This window comes from Emydura macquarii, unplaced genomic scaffold (assembly GCF_026122565.2).
Source record: "Emydura macquarii macquarii isolate MOO-44397 ecotype Brisbane River unplaced genomic scaffold, CSIRO-AGI_Emac_v2 contig_318, whole genome shotgun sequence".
Classification (NCBI taxonomy): domain Eukaryota; kingdom Metazoa; phylum Chordata; order Testudines; family Chelidae; genus Emydura; species Emydura macquarii.
The window spans coordinates 4,423,343-4,451,016 of NW_027130455.1; the positions used below are offsets into that span (position 1 = coordinate 4,423,343).

Consider the following 27,674-nt stretch of genomic DNA (forward strand, 5'->3'; position numbering starts at 1 on the left):
AATAAGGTGTACATTTTTAACAGTGAGAGTAATTAACGATTGGAACAACTTATCAAGGGTTGTGGTAGACTCCCCATCATGGACAATTTTAAAATCAAGCTTGGATATTTTTCTCAAAAGTTTGCTTGGGAGGTCCTTATCCAACACTTCTACTTCGCTGATGATGCAGCAGTGACAACCCACACAGAAGCCCATCTCCAAAATTTCATGTACAGTTTTTCCAAAGTCTGCCAAGACTTCGGGCTTACTATATGCTTAAAAAAGATGAACATAATATACCAAGAAGTTGAAGAACACCCTCTATTAACATCAGTAATTATGAACTTGAAATGGTGAACGAGTTCACATAGTTGGGGTCCACTATCACAATCAACCTTTCACTTGAAACGGAACTCAACATCCGCAGTGGAAAAGCTGACACAACAATATCTAGACTGAGCAAAAGGGTATAGCAAAACTGACAGAACACACAAAGATCTGTGTGTTTCGTACATGTGTTATCAGTACACTTTTATACGGGAGCGAGACATGGACCTTATACTCTCATCACAAAAAAATGCCCCACAGCTTTCATATGCATTGTCTTCATCGAATTTTTGGAATCTCCTGGAGGGACAGAGTCACCAACACTGAGATGCTCAAGCAGGCCAGCATACTCAGCATGCAAACACTCCTTAAACAGAGATACCTCTTCTGGCTTGGGCTGAATGAATGATGGGTGCCATCCCAAAGGATATCCTTTGTGGAGAATCGGCATCTGGAAAAAGACCTAAAGGATGCCCAAAATTGTGTTTCAAGAATGTGTACAAGCGAGACCTCAAAGAAATGAACATGGATATGGATAACTGGGGAGATCAGACTCAGGACCTCAGCCTTTAGAAACAAGATCTCGATAAAGGTCCCCAAAGCTATAAGAGGAAACAGTCCATCTTAGCAAAGGAGAAAAGAGCTCATAGAAGCAGACCCCAAAGGGTTGAAACACCACCTTTAAATGTGACAAATGCAGCAGAGATTGTCTTTCTTGAGTGGGTCTCTTCAGCAACAGCCACGGTTGCCATAAAACCAACTGAGAAAATTTTTTACCTCTCAGGGGTACATACCCATGGTTTCTCAAGACCAAAGGATGCCTATTATATATATTATATTATATGCTCTAAGAATTATTTTGGGGAAGTTCTATGGCCTGTGTTCTACAAGAGAACAGACTTGATGATCACTCTGGTCCCATGGACTCTATGAATTTATTAATTTTCTGGTGGACCTTATAGGAGACAGGATCCATACCAGAGGCACCTCACAGAGGATTGGGACTTTGGATTGTATAGCTACTACAAATGTTGTTAAGTGGTCAAGAATATCTCCAAAATGGGATAGAAAGAGGGTTTGAGAAAACCACAGAAGAACTAGAAATATGTCTGTTGGAGCAAATGGGGAGAAAGAAGGGGATGAAGGGTGATACAAAGAGAACGCTAAAGAGAGATATCCTTGAAGAATTAATATCGTCCCTGCAGAGAAATCAGTAAAGGTTGGCTAAGAGTACTCTGAAAAAGGTGACCGCTGCCACAAAAATAGGAAAAAGGAGAGCACGGAGAGCCTTTGTGTTTGGATTATTCACAGAGCTCTCTAAAAACCAAAGGGATTTTGGATGCTATACCACACACCTAACAGTCTGAGAAAGTGCATTTTGCTCTTACTATGTTTTCTGACTTACATCACCCTGTATGACACCATATCATCACTTTCCAGCAATATTAGACAATGTGATGAAAATATTTTATGCATGGTCTCCTTAAGTCAGCCGACATGAAAATAACATACTTTTCTAATACAACTTCCTGAATTTTTAACTGGAATCTGTAAATTTTTCATCCTTTAGGGATGTTTTAACAACTGTTAGCACAGTGAATATAATGGCACCATGGTTGAAATCACACATTTCTCATCTTTAAGGTGATTAGCTTCAGCTCAAACATACCAAAGAGATAAGAGTCACTCTTGTAGTAAGTATACTGTAAAAAACCTATTGACCTTTATACGGACAATGGGCTGAAGGACAGCTAATAAAAGGCAATGTATTATGTTAGGTAAGTGTTCCAGTGAGGTGCAGCAGGTTATTAATGTTGGGCCTAGTTTTACTTAACGTCTTTATTATTAATCTGGGAAAAAACAGCACATTAAGTACATTAGTGTCTGATAACGCATTGTGAGGACTTACAAATACTGGACAAGAAATAATAAAAGAGAATGTAGAAAATGGCATATTGAAGGGCGGAGGGGAAAATATTGATGAATGCTCACTGAATGACTTTGCATATACCATGCTGGCAGTTGGCTCAATTCTTTCTCTTTCTTTCTTTTTTAAGTAAGTGAATTCTCTCCTTTTACTGCTGATCTATTTAAAACAAAAAGCCTCCTTCAATTTTTAACTTGACTATGATGGAAGGCAGTTGCATATACTCTTTAAAAATAGGATTTCTTTCCCTCTAGCATTTATACAATTGTCTCTCATTTGTTTTATGAGCAGTAGCAAAAGAGCTCTCTAATGACAAATATTGAAAGGAACATGCAAAACAGAAGGGTCTTAGATAAAAGAGCAAAATCCAGGCCCATTGACATTAATGGGAGTTTTATCTTTGACTTAAATGCAGAAGCGTCTGATCCACCCACAGTGTGTGCAAGTTGCATAAACATTTATATTGATCAGGGCAGGGTACGAGACTGATGTCATCATGATAGTGCCTGACACCAGCAATACAATGGACAATTAATAAACATGAGAAACTGATGATTTATGAAATCCTATCAAACGCATAAAATAAACTATAAATTAAAAAATATCTATCGCAGCTACAATAATCTTAGTTTCTGCTTATAACAAAAATAGGTACAAACCTTTCAGGCACATATGTGATGTTTAAATTAACTCATCCCTTTAAAAGTTAAGTGCATTTATGCTTGTGAAAACTATGGGATTGACATCCACAGACACTGATATTCTCAATCCACAATACAAACAGATAGTTTAAGTGCAAGACTCACCAATGTCCCTCTGCCCTAACCTTTAGATACCAACCGCCCTCTAGATGTGAAAGGCATGTGCAAGCTCATTCAATCCCATTCAATACTTAGAAGGCCAGGCAGCTGAGAATGTCAATAGGGTGTCAAATTAGTGGCAAATGTAATTGTGGTTTGTGCAATTTCAAAACCTGTTCACTAGATATTGGACTGAGACCTCAACACTCATTTTGCAAAAGCTCAGTGTTCAAAGGATCACTATCTTTTGACTCCATTTGACGTTTGTGAGATTAGAGTAAAATGACCTACAGATCAAAGTCTGTCTATCCCTTTACCAATTCCGTGGAGGAGCTACTTTCAAACACACCTTTTTTTCTTAATATCATGTACCTGAAGTCTATTTTTTTAAATTTAGTTTTCTACAAAGCATACTGAAGCTTTTCAGAGAGCAGCACAAAACTATCCATTTTTACTTGGAGTAATTAGCATGCAAAACCTGATGTTCTGTGAATTTTCAAGTTGGATGGACAAGAGAATGACAGAGTATATAACAGCAGAGGGTGCCAAATTAACAACATCTTTAACCCTAATCTTAACCCAAAGGTTCGGTGACTCTAAATCTAGAAATAGCTTCACATCTACAATAAAGCTCAATAATTCCTGGTGCTGTAGGTGTTGCTGTGATGCAAGGGACATATCAGCCATGTTACATTTATGTCAAATCAGAATTGCCTCTGGAAAGGGCTTCCCTGTTGCAGAATTAATTTTGCAGCCCGTGTGTTAAACTGCCATATATGTTCAGGCCTTTGTGTTGTAGTCTCCAATTCGGCACTGGACACTGAGTGCTTTGGCATGAAGAGATGGTAAGCGAAGTTTGAAAAAAAACCTTAAATGATGTACCCCATGCCATTACTAGATGGATATTCCTGAAACCTATATACTCTCTCAGAAGATTCACAGGACGCCCCTCCCCTAATCTTAGTTTGTGGGACTGTCCTTCCTTCTCTGGGACTTTTTTTTTCTAATTATCTTCTTTGCTTCTTAATTAAGAAACCAAATTCTATAGACTTTAAATCATTTTTGCACCACAAACACCTCACTCTGTGTGTGGGTACTATTATTATTATTTGCATTAATGTTGTAACTATAGGCCCCAAATGAGACCAAGGCCCTGTTGTGCTAGGCACTGTGCAAACAGATAGCGAGACACAGTCCCTACCCTAAAGACCTTACAATCTAAATAGACAAGAGAAGGCAGGCAGAGAAACAGAAGCACAGAGAGGTCAGCAACTTGCCCAACATCACACAACAGATCAGTGTCAGAACTGGAAACAAAGTCCAGAACTGTTGGGTCTTGGTCCAGTGCTTCATCTATTAGATTGCTAGGGCTCTGTGTCCTGGATTTAAAGTAAAGATTGTACTCTGGCACTGTTTATGAATGAAGAACATTACAATGGCCTGGCATTGTTTCTGAAGAAGTACCGAGTGTCAGAGGATATGAAGAGCTAACTGGATAAGCTAGTCCCTTCAACATCACAGAGATTCTGTCTAGAAGTAAGTCCAAGAGGAGGAGAGAGAGATGAGGATAAAAGGAACTCAAATGCCAGCAACATAAAGATGGAGTTCAGTTAATTGTTCCTCCCTCTTTTTCTTTATCTTCCTTTTATGTCTGTCTGGCAATATATATCCTGGAACTAACTCTTGTAATGACAGTAAATGGCTTGAATGAAGGGGTGGCTTCAATGTAGGGGTATTATACTAAATAAACTTGACCAGATTGCACATTTTTCCTGTTTTCACTCTCCCTTATGAAGTAAGAGAATTGAGATTTTCCTATCAGAATAAGAGTTGTTTAACAGCACGGAAAAAAAATTACATGATCTACTTTTTTAACCAGTTTAATATAACACAAGAGCATTGTTCTTGAACAAAGATCCTATTTTGCTAAGAGATGATCTTGCTATTTGTTTTTATCATATAGTCAAGGTTATCATTATGTCCCTTCTCTACTTTATAACTGGATTTCTAATTCCCATTATGAGCAAGCTACAGCTAAATTAGACCATGATTTATGCAAAAAGTAAAAAGAAGTGACTGCATAACTCCCCAAGGAAGATAAGAATTTCTGTCATGAAGTGCCTCTTTCTAAATGTCCTCAGAATCTTCTCTCTTCGCTACTTTATGATCATTAAAGTATCATTGGGGAATGGGGGTGGGGGATCAGTTGGTAGCATGTACTTAGATGCTTAAATTCCCAAGAATTTTAGATGTAGTTTCTATTAAAGACAAATTAAGCTGAGAGTCATAGTCTAGGGGGTCTTAAGCAAAGGAAAGCCTTTCAGCAACTAATGACTTGTTCAAGTTTTGCCTATGTGGCTCACATACAGGAACTCAGGTAACCATTTATAGCAACTGCAGTAAATGAACCATAGTTAGAATCAGTATTTATCAACTGTTAGCTCAACGGATAATTAGCTCGAGATGAGAAGGTAGAAAATGGAAGTGTACATAGCACAACAGAGCAAGTAGTTTGAGACAATTTGCAGCTTAGAATTATTGAGTTCCTCAACTTTATCTTCTCTAGGGAGCTGTAGGATTGTTTTTGTTTGTTATCCAAGAATTAAGAAAAAAAGTGGAGGCAGGAAACAAAGCAGGGAATATCTAACCCAGTGGAAAAGTAAGACCATGCACTGATGAGAAGAAGCCTTAAGAGGCTACAATAAGACATTCCTTGAAGCCATCAGCCCAAATTTCACTGTTATCAGAGGACTGGGCCATAACTTAGACTAAAATCAATGGAAGCAGGATTGGATCCCAAAACTATCTTCAAAAAAACTTGCTGACAACCCTACTTATTTACAACCTATTTTCTTCCCATATAGTTGGCACATACTTTTTCAAGGAACCCTAAGTGCTGCATATAGAAAACACGAAGGGGTGGTGATGAGCAGTTTTGAGCTAGAGGGAACTTAGGAAACTCTAGACAAAAGTCAAAATTGTACATCGAGGTTAACGGTTTAATGGCTTGTAACTACAAAACAGTTTTGTGAAATTTCCACAGACTGCAGAATCATACTCCTTTGCCTTCACAGTAAATATGGCAATTTTCAGCCGAAACCAGTATTGCACCTTAAAGTTATAGGGGACTAAAATAGCTTTGTAATGGAAGCTGGTGGCAACTTTAACTATAGAGAGGCTACTATTCCTCTACAGTATAAAATCACACGAATATATTTTATAAAAAAGTGACATAAATGACCAAAATCTGTTTGTTTGTTTTTTAAATTGGGTAAAATTTCACCTATTGACCCAGAACCTTCTTGCCCAGTTTTAATTCACTTTTTTTTTTTTTTTTTAAAAGAACTGTGCTATAAATCTTTTGAAAATAGAAACTCAAAATGGAAACAATGACAGATCCTTAAATATAGTAGTGAAGAGCAAGTCTCTAATAAGAACCTGTCAAATGTGGAAATGAATTAGCTGAGAGACCAAGAGAGTATAAAAGCCTTTCTATTCTTGGCTTTTTCAGTGATCCTATTTTTAGATTTAAGTGCTCTGTGTTCTTCAACTAATTGAACAACAAAGGAAGACTGACTAAAATCAGGGTGTATGAGATCTCGGCTTTGGTTGTTCAATGGTTTTAATATCAAACTGAGTTTATGACAAAAGTAATTGAAAAGTATGCAAAAATAGCCTCATACTTCCTTATATCTCACTATAACAACATTGTAGCAACCCCACACAGTTATGTTGCAACCAATTTCACCATACAAGATACATTACGCCTCTCCCGCACACACACTCACTACAGTATCTGAGTTCTTCTCAAATATTAATCAGTTTATTTTGTTAACATTCCAGTGAAATGAGGATATAGTATTATCCCCACTTTACAGATGGGGAATTGAGGCACAGAAGGTCAAAAGCATCCACTGATTTTGGGTGCCTACATTGAAAAGCTTAGGATCTGTATAATGGACTGCACATCCCTAGTTGTCACTTACAATTCCACAATAAAAATCATACAGGATATCATATTCAATGGGGACCATGTCCTGAAATAAATCTGTCCTGAACTCTTCTGGCCTTCAAACAATGCCTCCGTCTCTCCAAGATTATCATCAGAAGCAATCCCCCCAAAGATCAGGACACACCAACTCAAAGCAACACCAGATCCTGCCATAACAGATGCAAAATCTACAATGATTAACACTCCCCACAACACAACTTTCAAGATCCATGGGTCCTACACATGCCTATCACAACATATGGTATCTTTAATCCAGTCCATTAAATGCCCGAATAACAATAACGTGGGTGAAACCAGACAATCACTATGCTCTTGAATGAACACTCACAGAAAAATAAGAAAAGACAAAAGCACCATATTATACTAAAAACCATGGACTGAATAGAGATACTGCATTGATGGTTTATTAGAACAAACTACAACCCACTGAACCTTGCACCCCACACCAGCTTGTCTCTACCTTTTCTTCTCTCTCCTTCTCTCCCTAAGACTGGAGAGGTGTTAACTGGCCACTTTACCTTGAATGGTCCCTTGAAATATGTCTTTACATATGCTAAACAATCTGTTTCATGTTGTATTTAGCTGTGATACTGACTAAATTTTCCAGACCTAAATAAGAGCTATGCCTAAGCTTGGAAGCTTCTCTCTCACCAACAGAAGTTGATCCAATTAAAGATATTACCTCACCCACCTTGTAACTTTAATTCTGACATTTCCTAACTTCAGTGCTTCATTTGGCAACCTAAATAATGTTTAGGTTATATATATATATTAATAACCTTAATAATGTCTTTTTAACATAGCTTTTGTGTGTAATTTTCTAAGATTTTAGTAAAATAAACTGAAATAAAAGAAATTCCATCGTATAAATAGGGACTTGGAATGGTTCTCTCATTACCAGAAGTAATTGTCACTGTTCACACATTCTCACCTCCTAATCAATGGTTGTGAATAGGCCTCAACTACTCTAACTGAATGGACTTTGCTTATACCTACCTTCCCCATTGTTGTTCCTCACCCTTGGATGTATATATACCTCCTCTCTGATTTCTATTTCTTGCATCTGACGAAGTGGGTTACAGCCCACGAAAGCTTATGCCTGCAGAAATTAAATTTGTTAGTCTTTAAAGTGCTACAGGACTCTCGTTGTTTTTGCTGTATACAGACTAACACAGCTATCCCTCTGGAACTTTTCAGCAGGGCTGGAATCTTTAGATCCACGATACAGATCTCTTGCACTTCAGCCAATGGAGTAACTGCTAGCAGTAGCAGGCTGTCTTCCTCCATATGGATCAGCACTAGACGGGGATAAGGTGCTTTGCCAGAGAGTTCCACAACAGATATTTGCTGACAACAGAGGGATGAAGAGATTCAGGAATCTTGGTTATCATTCCAGGCAATGGAGGGGAGTGTGCTCTAGCTGACACAGACTCTTCTATCCATTCCCCCCAAGCATGAATCTTTCTGCCTCTGTTCCTGTCCCAGTCTTGTCCCTTCATCACTCTGGCTCCTCATCCTAGTCCCATTCTCCTCACCTAGCCTGTCACAGTATCCACATTTCAGCCTTCTCAGTCCAGTCCCAGTCTCTTATCCAGCACATCCTAGTCTCACCCCTCTGCACTATCCATACTACTCCCAATCTCCCCCACTCCATTTTCTCATCTGATTTGTCGTTCTCCCCCACCACACAGGGCTGGGTGAGTGGGGCACCTGCCCAGGGCAGAAAAATGGGGCGTGGCAGAGGTGGGTTGGGCCAGCCATGGGCAGAGATTGGGTGGGGACATTGTGCAGGAGCATTGCCCCCACAAACTATATACCAGTCCTGGCATTTCAGAGCCCACTAGAGTCACTCCCCTCTTGGCAGCAATGCACATAGGAGCTGCCCGCCACAGCCGAGTCCCCTCATTGTGTGGTAGAAGGGGGAGAAGCTGGCTCTCCAGGGGTTCCCTTCCCCTTGCATCCTGAAGCACCTCTTGGAGCACAGCTAGGCAAACTTCTGGGGGACCAGAGGGGAGGGGGCATCCAAAGGCAAGTGAAACTTCCCCACGAGGGCCAGGTGGCTGGAGACTCCCTGAGAACTCTGGGCAGGACACCAGGGACTCACAGGGGAACAGCTGCTGTAGCCCAGGACCAGGAGCAAGGGGAAATCCCAGCCCAAGACTGCCCTGGACTGGGTGCCAGTCTCAGGAGCCATGCGGCTGTCCTGAAGGGGGAGACCATCACCCAAAAGCTGGAGGGGAAGACCCTGGTCAATAAGCTGCAGATGGTCACCTTGGGGGAATATGTGAGGTGGGATCAGGTGTTTGGAATATGTGAGGTGGGATCAGGTGTTTAGAAACAAAAAACCAGGGTTCCCAGAGGATGAGGGGGGATTTTATGAGGATCCAGCAGTGATGGCAGCAGAGTCTGCTGCCATCACTGCTGGATCCTCATAAAATCCCCCTCATCCTCTGGGAACCCTGGTTTTTTGTTTCTAAAATGACGTTCTCTTTAGAAATTTAGCTAGATTTAACAAAACAAAACAACACACAAAACTGAAATAAAATGTTTACTTTCATTGGACCTGAAATGAAATTGTTTTGGTATTGGACACCAAACCAAACAAATCAATTATTTGCCCAGCTTTACTGCTATAGAACTTCTCAGATGTTTGAAAACAGTAGATTAACATTTTCTGTTTATTTCCCTCTCTTTTCCATTTTTGTTTTCCTCTGAGTTCCAGGCTGTGGCTAAAACCAGAACCAGAAATGACAACGTAATAGTGGGAAACAGACTGTTCTTGACCAGGTCGGAAGCACCTCAAATCTTGTTATGAAATTTCTAGGATGATTGTGCAGAACAAAGAGGGTTGTATTAATATCTGAATTCAACTATCGGATATTTGTCCCTCACAAATTGTTGTTTCCAGCTCTTTATTAGGTGGAAAACTTGCACAAGATAGATCCCTCCAAGGACCCCTCTCCTAAATGTTCAATCCTCCCCAGTATGTGCTTCTTCAAATGCTTTGTTTTGAGGGCCAGCAGGGAAACATGTAAAGGTTGTGGTGCTGATGGTGATTTACTGTGAATCTTGGGTTTCTTTCACAAATCCACTGGACCTTCATTCTAAGGGCAATGTTTTGATGGCAACAAATAGAAATGGAGTGATTCCTCAAAACTATCAGAAAAAAAAAAAAATAATCCAAAAGCAAATCTAGCTGTACAAGGGATGTTGGTGAACTTTCCATTATTATTTAGCCACAAAAGAAAAAGAAACATATCCAAAACCAAAACAAATTTCACCTGTAAAAACATTGTCTTCCTCAAGTTAGCTGTTTGTTGGACAAAAATTGCCTTTTTTCCCCTTTACACTTGTGTAAATAAAGGGAGCTGAATGAGAAAGTAATAATAGAGTCATAACAACATTTTTGCACTGCTAGAGTGCTTTAGGATGATTTTATTTTAACTATAATTAATGGCTATATAATGGAAATAATGAGCTAGAGTGAAAATCCAATATGAATTTAATGAGAAGAATACTTTGGATGTAAGAGGGAACAAAAACGGATGAACAAAGGACTTATGAAGCTTTTTAACACCTTTGACTCCCCAAGCATATCAGTTTAAACAACAGCTACAGTCACTGATGCAAGAATAAATCTAGAGGAGAAAGGTAGGTGACCTTAAAAAAAGTGATGAAACAGAGATTACAGTACACAGAGAAATGGCTTACTCAAATTTGTGAAGTAGTAAATCATTATAAAACATCATTGGTTTACAAAAGCCTGCACAAAAGGTATTTTAAAGCATTTATAAATAACATTTGGCCAGAGTCTGAGCTCTGAATTCAATGGAGTTACTCAAGATTTATATCAGTGTAACTGACAGCAGATTCTAGTCAATTATATTGTATTTTTCAAGGTTTATTGTATGCTTGAAAAGTTTGGTCAAAACATCTGTTTTGCTGCCTTCTGTAGCTTTACAAACTAGAACCAAGCTAGTTTTCACTAGAAATAGGCTCCAAACTGGATTGTCAAATCTGAACAGTCTTCCCGTTCCCCTAAATTTCAGCAGGGTCTAGATTAGAATATGATGCTAGAGGTTTGAGCGTGGGTTTGATTACAAATGAGAAGGGCCTTCTTTTCTGAATCTGGTTGAGGACTGAAATGCCATAAGGATAGCTGATCTTGTATGATTTCTGCACTTAGCGGCCAAAATCTTGCAAGACCCCATGAGACCTCATGAAAGTCAAGAACTTCTGTTTCAAAACTTGAACCCAGGTCCTAGCCTTGATTGCTTTAAACAAACACCAAACTTCTATTTCAAGTCTACTCTCGACCAAAACACAGCCTCCTTGGTCCACCTTTACTTTTTCCAGAAATGTTTACAAAATTACTATGAACTAAAAAGCCAGATGCAGATTAATATCTGGAGCACAAAGAAATATGGAAAGTACTTAATACCAGTCCTATAATTTACCATCATACAAAGTGAAGAAGTCAAATAGAATGTGATGAGCAAGGGCTCTTAACACTATTTTAAACTATTCTCAGACAACCAATGGAAACATTTATGGTGGATACTCCTCTTAGTGCTTACATGGCATCGATTACCATAGCATTTAAGCACCTCCCAAATATTTCAAGCCAGAAATAACAATAACATTTTCTCTCTTTCTTCCTTCTCAGCTTCTAGGAAAATTATTCTGATTAACTTATTTTTATTTTGAATGTGTTAAGATCTTGTTGAGGGTAACCTCAGGTTCTCTACCGATATTCAAAGCTTTTCTAGGTGAAATCAAAAGGACTATTCATTCTAGTATCTACCTATCAGTGGAAGCAAAAGGTTCACAACCTGGCTCTCAGGTAGTTAAGGGTAAAGCCCAAGGAAGACTTTGAATATCAAGGCCTTGAGTTGGACTCTATTCAATGGAGACCCAGTTCAGAAGGCAAAGTGCAAGAGCGATGCATGCAGAATGACTGTGCTAAGCAAAAGGTATTTGCACTTTGTTCCATTTTGGAGCTCTTTAAAGGTTTCATGTTGTATTTCACATATAACGAGTTGTAATAATAAACTTGTAGGTTGTGAATGCAAGGATCACCATGGCCAAGTCTGAGTCCGATAGGAAGGGGCATAATCTTCTGGCTAGATGCACATGAAAGTGAGTGTTTTTGCCATTATGGTTATTTGAACAACCAACAGTACTGAGGAGCACAAAAGGAAGAGGTGAGCAGACTCTAGCAGAAATGAGAGGAGTAAAAGTGAAGGGAGAAGCAGGGTCTCAAAATTATGCTCCTTCTCTCCCTGAGCTGGAGAAGTCTTTTTGGAGAACCACCATCCAGTCAGAGTCAGAGATGTCTTTGCGCACCATGTTCCTTTACCAAACTGGTGGAAATGCTATTGGTAAAACAGAAGTTGTGCATGGTGCAGGCACTGCAGGTCAGGATAAAACTGTGGCGGGGGAAGAAAACTACATAGGCGAATTTGTCTTTGTTTTATTTTAGGATGTAGTTAGGATGACATTATTAGTCCTTAGTGGTTAATCATTTTATATAAAGAAGTTAATTGAAAAAATAATTGAACATATTTACCAAAACAATAGATCTTTTGCCTTTCTCTTTTCTTTTTTAAATGTGTGGTAGGTAATTTGTGCAAATCCTGCAAAAAATCCTCTTAAGTCCATGAAAAACAGGCTCCTTTCTCACAAAATGAACATTTTCCCCAACACATCAGTCCTTCATATGATGGCCTTACTCCTCTCCTCTTCAAACAGACTCTATTATTGTTTTAGGAATTCTGTGCACAAAGTCAGAAGTGAATTCCTCTTAAACTGACTTTTCCCATGGGTATAAACAGTAGGGATAGGTGCACTCTGAATAACATAAGAACTATTCTGTACATTTGACTAAAAGCTAAATAGAATACAAACAAAATCTTTAAGACTTGAAAAAGTTCAGTCAGTGCTTTTTATCTTGAATGTCTCTTCATGTGCCCTTCCACTTATGGTCAAAACTAAGGAGCATAAATAAGATGAAAAAAGGCTATTTTTACCATATTTCCAATCCAGCCAGAACCAGCAAGCATTAGAAATCTAACATGAAATTCTGTTCTCATGAGATTTTTAGACCAGAATTAAGGTAAATTTGAAAAAGCATCAGATAAGTGCCCATAGTAACCCTCAGAATCTTCTTCTGTTCAACCATCAATAATAGGCCACGAGTGTGCCAAAAAGTGCACATTTTATTTTCCTGAAAATAGCATTACTTATAGATCATTGGTTTTGTTTGTATTATTTTTTTTAGTACACTTCATTTGGTTAACATCAAAATTTCGTGTAACTGAATTCACTGTTTATGATAGCATTGGCCCAATTCTGCATGCTGTTGCACCAGTGTAAATCAGAAATAACTCTACTAAAATCAACAAAGGGCAGAATTTGGCCCTATTTGTGTAACATCAAATATACCATCAAAGTCATGACTATACTGCAGGAACAAAGGGATCAGATCAGCCAGTGTGTGTGTAAATTTCAAATAATTAACTATATCCCTTTGAATACATTCTACAGAACTACAATCTATTATTATTAACAAAATACTGAAGGTGAGTTTAATCAAAGACATTTCCTGTTAGCTCATGACTGTAACTTGTCACCAGCAGACTCAGGTGGCAGGACACAAACAAATGTTAGATTAAAATGGTCTGAACAAACAGAAATGTAATAAAAAATAAATAGTCAGCTTTTACAAATCCAGACAAAACAAAAGTCTTTTTTGTTTTTATCACTACAAAAGTTCAACAAAGAATGACAGATAGCTATCATCATCTGTAGTGTTTGATATGGTTAATATCAACCGAATACCATTAATTATAACTTACCTGTATCTACACACCCACATTACCAAAATATGCCATTTCAAAACCTCATCTATAAATTAATGGGTAAAATAGTTGATGTCATGACATTGCCTTATCCTGCCAAAAGGAGTCAATCATATGAAATGTTGCCCTTTTTCTTTTTCAGAACAAAACAAACAACATTAAACTAAATTGCCATGTGCAAAGATCAAACAAGATAACATTCACTTTCCACGGCTGACCAGGACAGATGAACTGTATGGGTTTCATCAGTATTGTACAAATGCATAAAAAGACCTTGCTTTTATCTTTCAGAATAATGCCATACAAGTCAGTTTAAGTGGTCCATTCATATAACATTACAAGAAAGAAGATAAGATTATTCTTAAAGTCCATGTCAACGCTAGCAAAACTGTTCTAATGTATAGAAGTGTTATCTTGTGTAAAGCAATTGCAGTTGGCATCTGACCTGCAGCTGCTTAAATTATGTTTGAAGTACAGAGCTGAACAGAATTTACTTAATCAAACAGAGCCTGTTACACAGATGTGCCATTAAGTACCAAAATGATTTACTGTACACTTGAATCTTGTTGTAAAACTGTATTGTTGTTCTGCGTAATGTTTTTCAAAGCACCCTTGGGCAGGACCCCATTGTCAACAAGCTGTCAAGCTTAGCTTGGATCCTTTGTCAAACTATCTTAAACAAATGTGATGTTCTCATATAACCAGCATAGCAATCTCAACCTACAAACTTTTCCTCTTCTGAACCACAAGACATATAGCACCTCCATATTATAAATGCAGCATGTCTGAAATGAAGAACAAGGAATAAACAAACATAAAAGAAAACATTTTTAGCCTTTTCTGCATCATTGTTTAAACTACCAGAGCTTTGATCTCAAAGTTAATAACAATATTCATCCACTATAGGGAAGATAATTTTACTACTGTCAAACTAATCAACTTGTCTAGTAACTCTAATATACATGCACTCTCCTACATACATAGCATATGTATGCCTCTTGTCACTTGCTGTACTTTCCATATGAAACCACAGTAGTAAATGTAACTGCGTTAATACTTAGTTTATTGAAGAGACTTCTGACCTCTTATTCTCTCTTACTGCTTTGTCTCCTTTCTTCCAAGTGATGGTTGGTTTTGGAGAGGCTTGTGGTTTGCACTCAATGACAACTTCTTGGCCCCTGGTAATAATTATAGTTTTCTTCATCTGATTTAATGCAAAAGTGGGAGCTGAGGCTGTTAAAAAAAAAATGTGTTAATTCTAGAAAGAACAATCATAGCCTTCCATTTCAGTGAATTCTAAAGGATGATTTATCATCCATTTTCACTTATTTGTTTGGAATCTATTATAATACAGATCATATGACATCTATTCAAAAATGCCATTAAACCAGCATCCAATTCCAGCAGCAACACTAGAATTTAATCATCCTATTAGCTGGCAAGAAGTCATTCATATCAACATACTAAAATTAGATTACTTGTGAAATCTCGGAGTTTTAGAGAAAGTCTATAGAAATCAACAATAAAATTAAGTACTTTTATTTACAGCCATTAGCTCAAAATACTAGTATATTTTAAAGTCCACAAATTCCCTAAAAGCTGTTAGATATTGTTAGTTGTTACAAAGAATTTGTTGATGGGTTTACTATTTGTTTTGCCTTTTTCTTCCCGAAAGCCAGCTGTGCAAAATTGCGAATATGTTTATTCCCAATTTTCTGGAAGGATTTCATTGTTTAGAAATAATTTATTGTCAAGATATTTACAATTTTGGCTGCAATTTTTTTTCCAAAGTCAGAGATATTTTAAAAACAAATGGCCTAACTGAGTGACCTTTATATGTGATGAGCAGTGCCTTATTCCTTGAAAAGTCCCATTGATTTTAATGGGTCTATCTGAAGAGTAAGATACTAAACAATGTGAGTAAGGGTATTATGGTATGACTCTAAAGTACTGAAATTTTGTAATTCCCTCTGTAATTCCATGGATTTGTGTACCTCTTAATCTAGCCTTGCATAAAATTCACTTAACTCACCCCACCTACAACAATGTATGAATTTCAAAACCTTATTTTGGACAGTTTTAGTGATGACATTATTAAAAATGGACAATTTAATTTGTTCTGTTTGCTTTATAAAAAAAATCCAGAAATGAAATGCAACTACTAGGTTAAATGCATTATTATGGCAACACAGAAAGTTATGATGTGAAAAGGTTAAAGTTACTACAGCGGCATTGTACTGGCCATGTTGCATTCACTGTATAACAACAAATACAAAGATATCTTAGAGTACATGTTTAACAATGAAAACACACACACAAAACACCAGAGCAAGGGAACATTGCAATGAACAGGGACTCTGCAGCTGATTAAACCTCAACCACAACTCTTGGGGCAGGGCACTCTGAGAAGAAGGCTCTTGGCTATGGAATGGAATTTGTGAGTATGAAGAAACATTTTGAGGAACTAGCTGTGAAAATATGACCCTGGGTCAGCACTTAGGTATCTGCCCTCTGTAGTCAATGTGGTATGCGGACTCAGAGTCCTAACACAATTTCTCACTCCACTCAAATATTTATCTCAAACTGGGACGACCCCCATACCAAACCTTTTTTCTAAGCTATTTTTCCATCACCATAGTTCTGTATGCTCTGATAAGAGCAGGGCCTGGAAGCAGAATTGTTGGATTAACTAGATAGAGCATTTATAACCCATATAGAATAGAAAATACTGTGAATAGCCTGCATCAACCTATTCTCACGAGGTGCTCAATCCTAAAAACCCTTATTCACATGAACAATCCTATTCCACTGATTCCTCTGGGATTACTTACCTGACCAGAACAAGAACAATCTGTTAAGTTTCCAGCCAATGTTTCTGATTCACAAGTTTTGGTTAGTTCAGAGAAGGTCAATGGCCCCAGACCCTGAAGATAGGCACTGCATAGGTGGACCCATACGTCCTCACATTCCTTTTAGGGGATCAGGAAACAAGTGAACTTTGTGTACTTATCTAAACTGAACCCTTTCAAATTCTCCCATCACTACTATTGTTGAGTCCATTATGCTATTGTGATTTAACCAATGCCATAAGTATAGGACAGACAGAAGTGCCACGGCTCACATTTTTGTTTCTTTTTTGTTTCTTTTTAAATCTTGTAAATATGAAATATCACTAACCAACATTTTCCAGCAAAGACTAGATAAGGCATTAAGCCTTGATTCTGAGAGATACGTAAGCATATGCTTAACTTTAAGCACGTGAGTGGTGGTGGTGATTTTAGTGGCAATACTGTAATGCTTAAAATAAAGTGCATGCATAAATGCCTTCCTGAAAAGGGGTCTTATTCTGAAACAATGGATGGCAATGAAAGATAAATAGATCTGAATTTTAGTTTTTTCCATTGGATGTGTGATTTTTTTTTTTTTTTAGTAACTTCAGTATTCTCAATTCTTAATGTCAAGAGGTTTTTGTTCTTGGGAATTTTGCTGTGAATTTGAAGACACGGTTAGAATTTCCCCCTTGCACATTGTCCCCTTGTAGAATTTGGAGTTAGGTGAGAATTCACTAAGCATTATTGAAGGAGATTTTTAAAAAAGACATTAGTCTGGTAGCAAAAGTACTTGGGAACCCCTAGGCAACCAAGGACACACTCACATATAAATAAAAGAAAGAAGAAAAGAGGAACCCAGCCAAATTAATTATGCAGCTTTTATCCAATTCTACTAAGTTTGGAGAAGTAGGATCTCTTTCTTTATCAAGACAGACCATGGAGCCATGTAATTATCAGAAAGAAAGATGAGAGCAATGCTATTCTGTTCAGACATTACTCACCTAAAATCTTCAGCTCAGCACTGGCATAAATGGTTCCGTATTTATTTTCTGCTAAGCATTGGTACATTCCAGCATCTGAGAGATTCACACTGTGGATCATCAGTACACCATTAACCATCTCAACCCTGCTCTGTAATGGAATGAAAAAAATAATTCTACAAAAGCAAACAAATGAGGTGGATTTGCTGAATTCTTAGTTTTAGGCAAGGGAACAATAAAGTAAAATAAAATAATAAAATAAATCAATGTGGTTAAAATATAATTTATCAATTTACTAGACTGAATTTTTTTTTGGTTTACTTTCATTTGTTCTCCAGTGAATAAGAAACGTAAAATATTTTTGGGCCTGAAAAGACTGCAAAATAGATTTTCCTCTGGGTTATTTTATTTGACTGTAAATGCAACATCCCTGGGCACTGGTTTTTTCCATGCTTCACTATACCAACTTGCTTTTTAAAAATCAGCAAAGAGTACTCTGCCAACCTGGAGTAGTGTGCTATCTTCCTAGCCAAGGAACCAGGATTCAGATGTAGGGGTCACAAGGGAAATGTATTTGGTGGTCTCAGTGGAGTCCACAGCGAAGGTTTGTTTACATACCAAACCTACCATATAACCTAACACATTACTAGCCCAAATTTGCAATGCTTACTTACGCACATAAGTAGTCTCACTGGCAGCAATGACACTATTTTCATACAAGACTACTCAGATGAATAAAGCTAGCAGGATCAAGTTGCCTTTGTATTAATTGCAGCATCTGATCTGAAAAGCCTATTAATAGAAAATAATTGATGCAGGTCAGAAGCAAGGTGCACTGACAACTGTGTAGGGAAATTTGCACTGCATGTGGCAGTATGATGAATAATTTAAGCTGGCGAAATACATTCTTCAGTTTGATTACTACAAACTATTAGGTGTGAGTTAAATATATTAATAAAAATAGCATTTGAAAATGTATATGGGATTACCCAATACCCTGCTCTTTTATGAGAAGTTTCAGTTGAAATTGAATTTGCAAAGTTATGTATCAGCTGTGTGGAAAATCTCAAAACCACAAAAGCACAGAGATTAAAAGTGCTTCAACGTCTGGACCGATTTTCCACCCACCTCCAGAAAGGTAGATATGGAAAAGCTAAGGCATATAAACTTGTTTTCAGTGCCTCAGGACTTCAAAATAAACTGTCTTATATGTTTGCTTTCTCATTCTTTGCATAATTGGTCAATTTTCACAGATAGATGAAGTATTCACTGAAAAGAAAGGCACAGAACATCTTTTATATTCATAAATCAATTGTATGAATTCATTAACAAATGGAGACATTTTCTACCAGAATTGAACAATTGTGTTTTAATCTGGCAATGCATGAAGAGAGTCTACAAACATCTTTTTTTTTTTTTTTTTACCGCTCTTAGTATTTTCAGGCTATAAAAGAATAGAAATACGCTGCATAAAAATAAAATGACGTGAGATGAGCTGATGACTCAGTGGAGAGAAATTAAAAAATAAAATCCAGACCATGTCGATGTCGATCATTTGCATAGAAAAACACTCTAACATAGACCTTCTTTTAAAATGTATCAGTTCAGTGCAGTAAGGACTTGGAATTTCCAGATGGAACGGGCCAATGATATTGGCACTAGAGATGGAGGCTTTGTTATTCACAAAAGAGTTATTAAACCATTTACAGGTGCAAAAATCAGACATAGCTACTGAGAGAAAGCCACACTTTGTATTAGTGCATTAGCATTGAGGAACATAACAGCTATAATAAGAATATCATTTTTAACACCCACGTAGCTGGTCATGTTTAAGGGAGTCTGAATTTACAGAACTCTACACTAGTGTAACTTGCACACCAAAGAACAGTTCCACTTTTTCGCTCAGCCATACAAGAGCCACTCTACACATATGAGCCTACACATAAATACTCAGAAAGATATAATAAACAACTTTCCCATAAACACCATAATCAAAAACAGAAACAAACAAAAGTTGCTGAGCCTTGCTCAGAAGGTTATTACTAGTTTACTGAATAGTAAAGGAAAGAACATTTCAGAGTCATGGATTCTGAATAATAAAAAAAAAGCCCTGCCTGCTATCCGCTTTGGATTACAGCTAGAGAGTGAGAATTTCCAGCCCACCTGCTATCACATACTTTGACATAGTTCAACAGACAGACCCACAGGAAAACTGGTGCTACATTATCTAAGACTTTAAATATTAATACACAAAACAAAATCTCCTTTCTGAAGCATTTCCTCTTCAGCACTTTTTTTTTTGCAGTTCACTTTCTCTGAATTAAAGAGGAAACTATAATCTACTGGTGGTTTATTGAACACTGTACCTGTGCCCAGAGAGGGACTCCATTCTTCAGCCAATGATATGTGGGTCGTGGCTTTCCAGCAGCTTTGCATTCCCATCGGAGATGCTCTCCACTGTCTAATTGAGTATCGTTAAGCTTCTCCACCCAATGTGGGTAGGCTGTAAAAGAGAGGTACCATGCTAAATACAAACACAGGAGGCTGACAGGACTTCGGTTCATGTTCTAAAGACCTCATCAATTTAAAAGACAGATTTTAAACCAATGCACAGTCCATCTTAGTATTAGTGACTGTATTAAATCACAAGCAGATTAAACTCATTTAAAAAAAAAGACACACTGAGGGTCAAAGAAGAAAAGTGATAGAACCAAATAAATTTTGAATAAAGGATGGTACAGGACTATGAGTTGAGTATCACTGTATCTGGGACTAGAGAGCCCGCAAGTTTTAACAACATATAATAGACTAAACTAATACAACATACAGTAATTATGTAATTATTAATACTTAAAGCATTTATTTTTGATGACCCTCACCATAGTATCTGATAACATTGCATGGCTTAAATTAAGATACTTAAGCTCTCAGTAGGGAGACTGAACATCATTCTTTCTCTGTTGCTTGTTAGTCTACCAGTCCACAAGGAAACCAGGATTTAATCCATTGTGAAGGCCTGGGAAGTTGGTGAAGTGTTTTACCCAATTCTTTCTAAAATGGCCACACTTGTGCTCAATATGCAGGGAGTGAATGTAAGTGGTGGAGACATATCTGCAGGTTTTGCATCTGTTGTTCTGGCCTGCTCTGGTGCTGCTTTGAGTTGGTGTGGCCTAGTCCATGAGGGTGTTGCATCTGATGATGAGCTTGGCAAGGTTGTGAGGTTGTTTGAAAGCCAGAAAAGGGCTTTCAGAAAAAAATTTCTTTCAGGATGTGGTCCCCATTACATATAGGATCTAATTTTTTGTTGCCATTCAAAACAAAACAAAACAAAAAAATGTGGAACCAATCACAACTCCACAACAAACAGACCACCACCTCTGGGAGAAACCAAGACACCAGAATCTACCATGTGGACACTACATGACACCCCAACATCATCAATCTGTCAAGACTATCCCTAACCAGAACTGAAGTATATGTACTTTCCAAAGGATTGAACTTCTGCCCCACCTCAGAACCTTAGTACCATACTAACATGTAGAGAACTAGAATTTTTCTGCTGACTCTGCCTCAAGCAATTCTTTCACAACAAAGATGACACTAACCACAACTACCAAATCCTCACTGTGATGGGGTGTACCTGGTCCTTTGAGGCTTCCTGCTGGAGTCCCTGCAGTCCTACTACACCCTGCCCCAGGAAAGAGCAGCAGAGGTGGGTCCTCCAGGCCTGCCTAGATGGTCATTGTGGAAGCAGCCAATCAAAGCCCAGTAGGCTCAGATAAAAGGAGCTGCATGGCCTGAACCAGTCAGTTCCTGGCTGGGACCAGAGGGGAAAGGAAGGGTGCTGAGCTCTGGCTCAAGGAGATTGATGGGCTGTTTTACTGGCCTGCGTATGAGAGAATCTGACAACTGTAACATTAAGGTAATAGGTAAAAGGAAAAGGATTACATGGGAAAGGGTCCAGGGAATAGGAGCAGTGAACTGGAAGCAGGAGTATGTGGCTGCTGTATGTTGGGACCCAGAGTAGTGGGTGGGCCTTGATCCTCCGACCAGCCAGTGCTGGAATGGCCTAAATCCCAGAAAGTGAGCACAGCTAGATTTAAAGGGCTCAGAAATGGGGCTGAAGACCTGGATGAGGGCAGATAGTTTGTTGGACTTTTGCTGTCCTGGAAGGGGTTCATCCATTTCTGACTGTGTGATTTGGCAGGAGGGCTGAGCCACTGAAGACCACCTGGTGAGGTTGGCAATTTACAGGGGGTACTAAGAGAAAGAAAAGATTGCAGCACAACACCCAATCAACAGGAGGCAATTACGAGAGGCAAGTGTCACCCATCACATCCACTAACAGTCAGAAGAAAAAAAAAATCATGTCACTGGAAACTGCCCAGTGGGCGAAACCACTTACTGGATCAATAAACTGATTGCTTCAGGAAAAATATCAACCGTGAATTCTTCAACAAACATTACATCCACAATAATCTCTCCATAGACCATATCCACCATGGGGATAATGGGAATAATTATACAGTCCCTGAAATCCAGCCACCAGATAGTGATCAAACCAGCAGAAAAAGGGGGTACCTTCATAGTCCTTAATCTTGATGATGACATCAATGAGGCCAACAGACAGCTCTCCATCACCATTTACTACAAACAACTCAAAGAAGATCCCACACCAAAATTCACACAAGAATTTAAAAATACTATCAAGTCCTTCTCTAATACTATGAAGAACTCTGCAACCTCATCACCCATGAACCCAACCCAGGGATCTTGTGCATGCTTCCCAAGATCCACAAACAAAAGAATCCAGGCAGACCCATCATACTTTTATTGAAGGAGTACCAAGATGCATAGAAACCATCTTCAAACCACTCACAAAATAAAGGTCCAGTTTCCTTGAGGACACTATTGATTTCCTCCAGAAATTCTGCAACATTAACAACCTCCCTCAGAATACCATCCTTGCCACCATGGATATAACTTCCCTATTCTCCAATGTCCATCACCATGACAACATGACAGCTGCCTGCTTCAAATACCTACAAGATAATGAACAATGCTCAGAAATCCATGGCAAACTAATCGGCCGTTGTGACCTTGCCTCTTCCCATCCTTCATGGGTGGGTAGTGGGTAATGCAGGCATTGGTGGGTTGGCCCAGCCAGGACTGCTCCAGGTGCCAGCAGGCCGGTTGAGAGAGGGTCAGCTCCGCTCTGGCCAGAGGCTCGGGGAGGGGCTGCTCCACTCCAGCTGGCACTCGGGGGCTGCTCCAGCCAGGCACCAATCAGAACTGCAGTGCACTTCCCAGGGCTCAGGGTCACTCCTCTCTTGCAAGGGGTTAGGAGGGGAGGAGGGCACTACTCCACTCTGGTCTGGGCTTGGGGCTGCCGTGGTCCGGCCAGGACTTAGGGCTGTTCTGGCTTGGTACCAGCTGCGGTTTGGGGCTGCTGCCGGTGGGCAAGGGAAGGGTGTGGCCTCAGGTGGAAGGGGCAGGATGGGGACGGGGATTTGGGCAGAAGGGGCAGGGCAGAGGGCTAGTGTCCCCAAAGGGGGAAGGCACGTGCTGCTCAGAGTCCTACACATCCTATTACAACACATAGTGTACCTCATTCAGTGCACTAAATGCCACAATAACAACGTGTGTGAAGCCAGACAATCAGTATGCTCTCAAATGAACTCACAGAAAAATGAGAAAAGACATTAACACCCTATCACCTGTTGGGGACCAATTTTCACAGATTAATCACTCTATATCGGACCTCTCAGTCCACATCCTCAGAGGAAACCTACATAACACTCCACAACAACCAAATAAGCCTGGGAGCCTAAATTCATAACTTCGCTGGACACTAAAACCCATGAATTTAAAAGAGATGCTTGTTTTATGGCTCATTACAACATTGTCACACACACTACTGCCTTCTAACCCTTAATTGCCCACTTCATTTTAAGTGGTCTCCTATAGCATAGACATTTAGGATTGGGAAGGTACCTTGATAGGCCATCTAGTCCAGTCCCCTGCACTCAGCCAGGACTAAGCATTATCTAGACCATATCCTTAAATACCTCCAGTGACAGCTTCCACAATCTCTCAAGGTAATTTGTTCCAGTGCTTAACTATCCTTAAAGTTAGGAAGTTTTTCCTAATGTTTAACCTAAATCTCCTATTCTGCAATTTAAGTCCATTACTTCTTCTCCTGTCCTTGGTGGTTAAGAAGAACAATTTCTCACCCTCCTCTTTATAACAACTTTTTACATACTTGAAGACTTTATTCCCCTTCAATCTTCTCTTCTCCAGGCAAAACAAACCCAATTCTTTCAGTCTTGCCTCATAGGTCATGTTTTCTAGACCTTTAATCATTTTTGTTGCTCTCCTCTGAACTTTCTCCAATTTGTCCACATCTTTCCTGAAATGTGGCTCCCAAATTGGGCACAATACTCCAGTTGAGGCCTTATAATTGCTGAATTGAGAAGAGGAGTTACTTTTTGTGTCTTGCTTACAACATTCCTGCTAATACATCCCAGAATTATGTTCTTTTTTTTTTTTGCAAGAGTATTAATTTGCTGACTCATTGTGATCCATCGTAACCCCCAAAAATCCTTTTCTGCAGTTATTTCTCATTTTGTATTTGTTGATTTAGTCCTCCCTTAGTGGAGTACTTTGCACTTGTCTAAAATAAATAGCATGAAATACAAGGACAATTTCTCCAGTTCGTCAAGCTCATTTTGGATTCTAATCCTGTCCTCTGCAGACTTGGAATCCCTCCCAGCTTGGTATCATCTGCAAACTTTATAAATGTACTCTCTATGCCATTATCCAAATTATTTATGAAGATATTGAATAGAACAGGATCCAGGGCAGATCTCTGCAGGACCCCACTTGATACACCTTTCCAGCTTGACTGTGAACCATTGTTAACTACTCTCTGAGTATAGTTTTTCAACCAGTTGTGCACCCACTTTATAATAAGTTTCTATAGACTATATGTCCCTAGGTTGTTTACAAGAAGGTCATGTTAGACAGTATCAAAAGCCTTACTGCAGTCAAAATAGACCACATCTACTGCATATGCCTAACAAGTCCCAGTTTTTATTTAGTTTGGACACTCTGGTTACATTCTCCAGACCCAAGGGAGTTCAAAAGCTCGTCTCTCCCCACCAAAAGAAGTTGCTCCAATAAAATATATTACCTCAACCATCTCGTCTCAATCAGGTCTAAGTAAGCCTATGTCTACACTTCCCACCAAATTCGGCGGCAGTCGACGGGAGATATGCAAACTACATAGAGTAGCTTGTGTATCTCCTGTCAACTTCCTAACTTTTATTTACCACGGTGTCTTCAGTTCGCTGCATTGATGGGAAACACCCTCCCGTCGACGCAGCATTACTCAACCTGACGGAGATGGATTAATAGCGTCAATTTCCAGGTCGATTGAGCAGGTCTCCACTTCCGCTCAATCAATCCAGATAAATAGATCAGATGGTGGCGAATTTGCTGCCATCAGTTTAGACATACCCTAAGTCTTAAAGCCCCAGGCCATTAACTGGCATGGCAGGTGCTCTTCCTAGGACACTATTGAGGCAGGGTGTAGCAGAGCTTCAAAATCCCATCCAGGGAGGACCAAAAAACCTGTAGTGCCTCATCAGATATCTTGCACGACAGAGCAGGGCTGTGCGGAGGCGGGGGCGATGTGCCCCAGTCTTTTTCAGTAGCAATATCTGCAACTTTGAGGTAGAAAAAGTCTGTGTTTTGGTGCTGCTTTTCTGGGTGGTGTTGCAGTAAGACGACACATAGCTACAGGGCTCAGTCTCTTCCACTTCCAATCCCTCCCATCCTCTACACTTCCATCATTCCACCACTCATTTCTGCTCCTCTTCACTGAGTTGCTAGCCCTCCTCATTTATTCCATATCACATTTGTCATTGCCACTACTTTCACCCCCCCTTAGTCTTCCTTTCTCTCGCTTCTTCCATTTCACAAAACCTCTCCCTCTGTTTCACAGTATGTGTGTGTCTATATAGAAGTAAAATAACAAAAGAATGATGAATAAAAGAGGTAGGGAAGAATGAATGGCAGGGGAAAGAGGGAGACATGTACCTTGTATGACAACAATAAGAGGGGGAAAAGAAAAGTACGGAAGAGGAGAAAAGCTATAATGCATCCTCCTGTGCTTTTACATCAACTCACTCAACCTAAGAAAGTGAGTAGTGAATGACAAATGTAATTATCCTTTTGTAATCCACATGCAAAATTCCACAGATCCTAAGTAAGTCAGAATTTGTGAAGTTCTGTAACTGGATTGAAAAAGGTGAATGATCTATTTTCCCCATGAAAACAAGCATTCTTTTACTCTTTACCGTTAATCAGTTTGAGCTTCAATAGAAATCACTGCAAATTACAGGATGACCAGATGATTTGGGGGAAATCACAGCTCTCAAAATGGAGTGCAGGCAAGTATATTAAGTCTGCTGAGGATATCTTGGGTTTTATCAAATTTTAAATGGTTTTGTCAGTTCCAGAACTGGATTCCAGTCAAGCATGGAGACAATATAATGATCATTTCTAAAATATAAGCTGCATCACACAATCATGCTACAAGCTGGATGTCATCATTAGGTAACACAGGAATTAAATGAATTTGTGATGGAATCAGACTAGCCAGGCAGACCTGGTGTTCTGGGCATATCCCATGGTGAACTAGATCAAATGGAACTGCAAACTGAGTAAGATTAAAACAGACAGGAATCTAGTACCTAAGGACACATGTAAATCAGTGTGATCCTCAGTATGACAGTGTTGGTGCTGTAACCTGGTCTGAAGCTCTAAAAAAACCAACCCTCTCTTGTAGGAAATGATGGCTTACATATGAGCCTGTGACCTTATGATAACCATCCCTTATTCCAGAAACATGAGTGTCTGAGACAAGACAACGTATTCTGCTATAAATCATTCAAGATAAGCGTATTTTAAAATAAGAGGTATAGTAGCAAATGATGTTTAAAGTAAAGCTAGAAATTCCCACCATAACAATATTGTTTGCAGTTCTGTTGTAGCTGTGTTGGTCCCAGGAGATCTCTGCTTAGCTCGAAAGCTTGTTCCTTTCACCAGTAGAAGTGGGTCCAATAAAAGATATTATTGTATCAACCTTGTCTCTCCCATAACGATATCAGCAGTAAAGAAAACTGAGATTGTCATATAGTAAAATGTAGCTGAACTGCACTCTGCTCAACCACAAACCCACAAATCAGCTTTGAAAATGGATTTCTGGTTTTGTAGAATCCATAAGACCCTGCTGCTATTTCCAGAATGGGCCAGTGTGACTGATATCATGTGTTTCACAGCCAATGGGGGAACACTTCACTTTCTGCACCCTGAACTGATGTGTGGGTACGTTTAATTACTTATGGGTAGATGCTTATAATTTGTCTTTAGTCATGAGTGCTCCTTTCCACCCGAGCACTTGCTAATTTTCAGACATCAGCCTGTGTCTCCTTAGTGTAGGTAAGTGAATTTCTGATGTGCATTGGTTTCTTAAATCACATTTTCTCACAAATTTGATAACCTGTAAAAACCAATAATCTGCAGCAGGTCTCCCTTTCCTTGTTAGAAACTGTGTTCTACTGTAACTCTACAGCATGCAGATTAACACAATCTGTAAAGTGCCCATAAAAGATTGCAGTTGAAAAATGGCCTTTTGGCAATCATAAAAACATAAAAGGACTAGAAAGAACTCATGATGGTATGGGATTTGGGATAGCAGCATTACTGAGGTAAGAAACGTTCTCAGTACACTGATTCCTGACCTTCATGGGCAGTATCTCGGGCACCCAAGGCTATTTGTTTCCTTCGAAGAAATAGAATATGCCTCCCTGCTAATGAGAGAGGTAGTGTTGACTAGTGGATAGCACACTAGATAGGGACTCTAGAGATCTGGGTTCTAGTCTTAGCTCTACCA

The 27,674-nt window shown here is 39.0% G+C and overlaps 1 protein-coding gene across 5 annotated transcripts in view; it reads right to left on the reverse strand.

Annotated features, from left to right (window-relative positions):
- The window catches only part of CNTN5 (contactin 5), a 645,973-nt gene that overhangs the window by 162,133 nt on the left and 456,166 nt on the right, over positions 1–27,674 (reverse strand). For all 5 annotated transcript variants that reach the window (XM_067567931.1, XM_067567926.1, XM_067567939.1 and 2 more), the window contains 3 exons: positions 20,083–20,219; positions 17,738–17,867; positions 14,988–15,138 (listed from right to left, as the gene is read on the reverse strand). In XM_067567931.1, the coding sequence (XP_067424032.1) occupies positions 14,988–15,138; positions 17,738–17,867; positions 20,083–20,219 (418 nt within the window). The remainder of the gene's footprint in view (positions 1–14,987; positions 15,139–17,737; positions 17,868–20,082; positions 20,220–27,674) is intronic.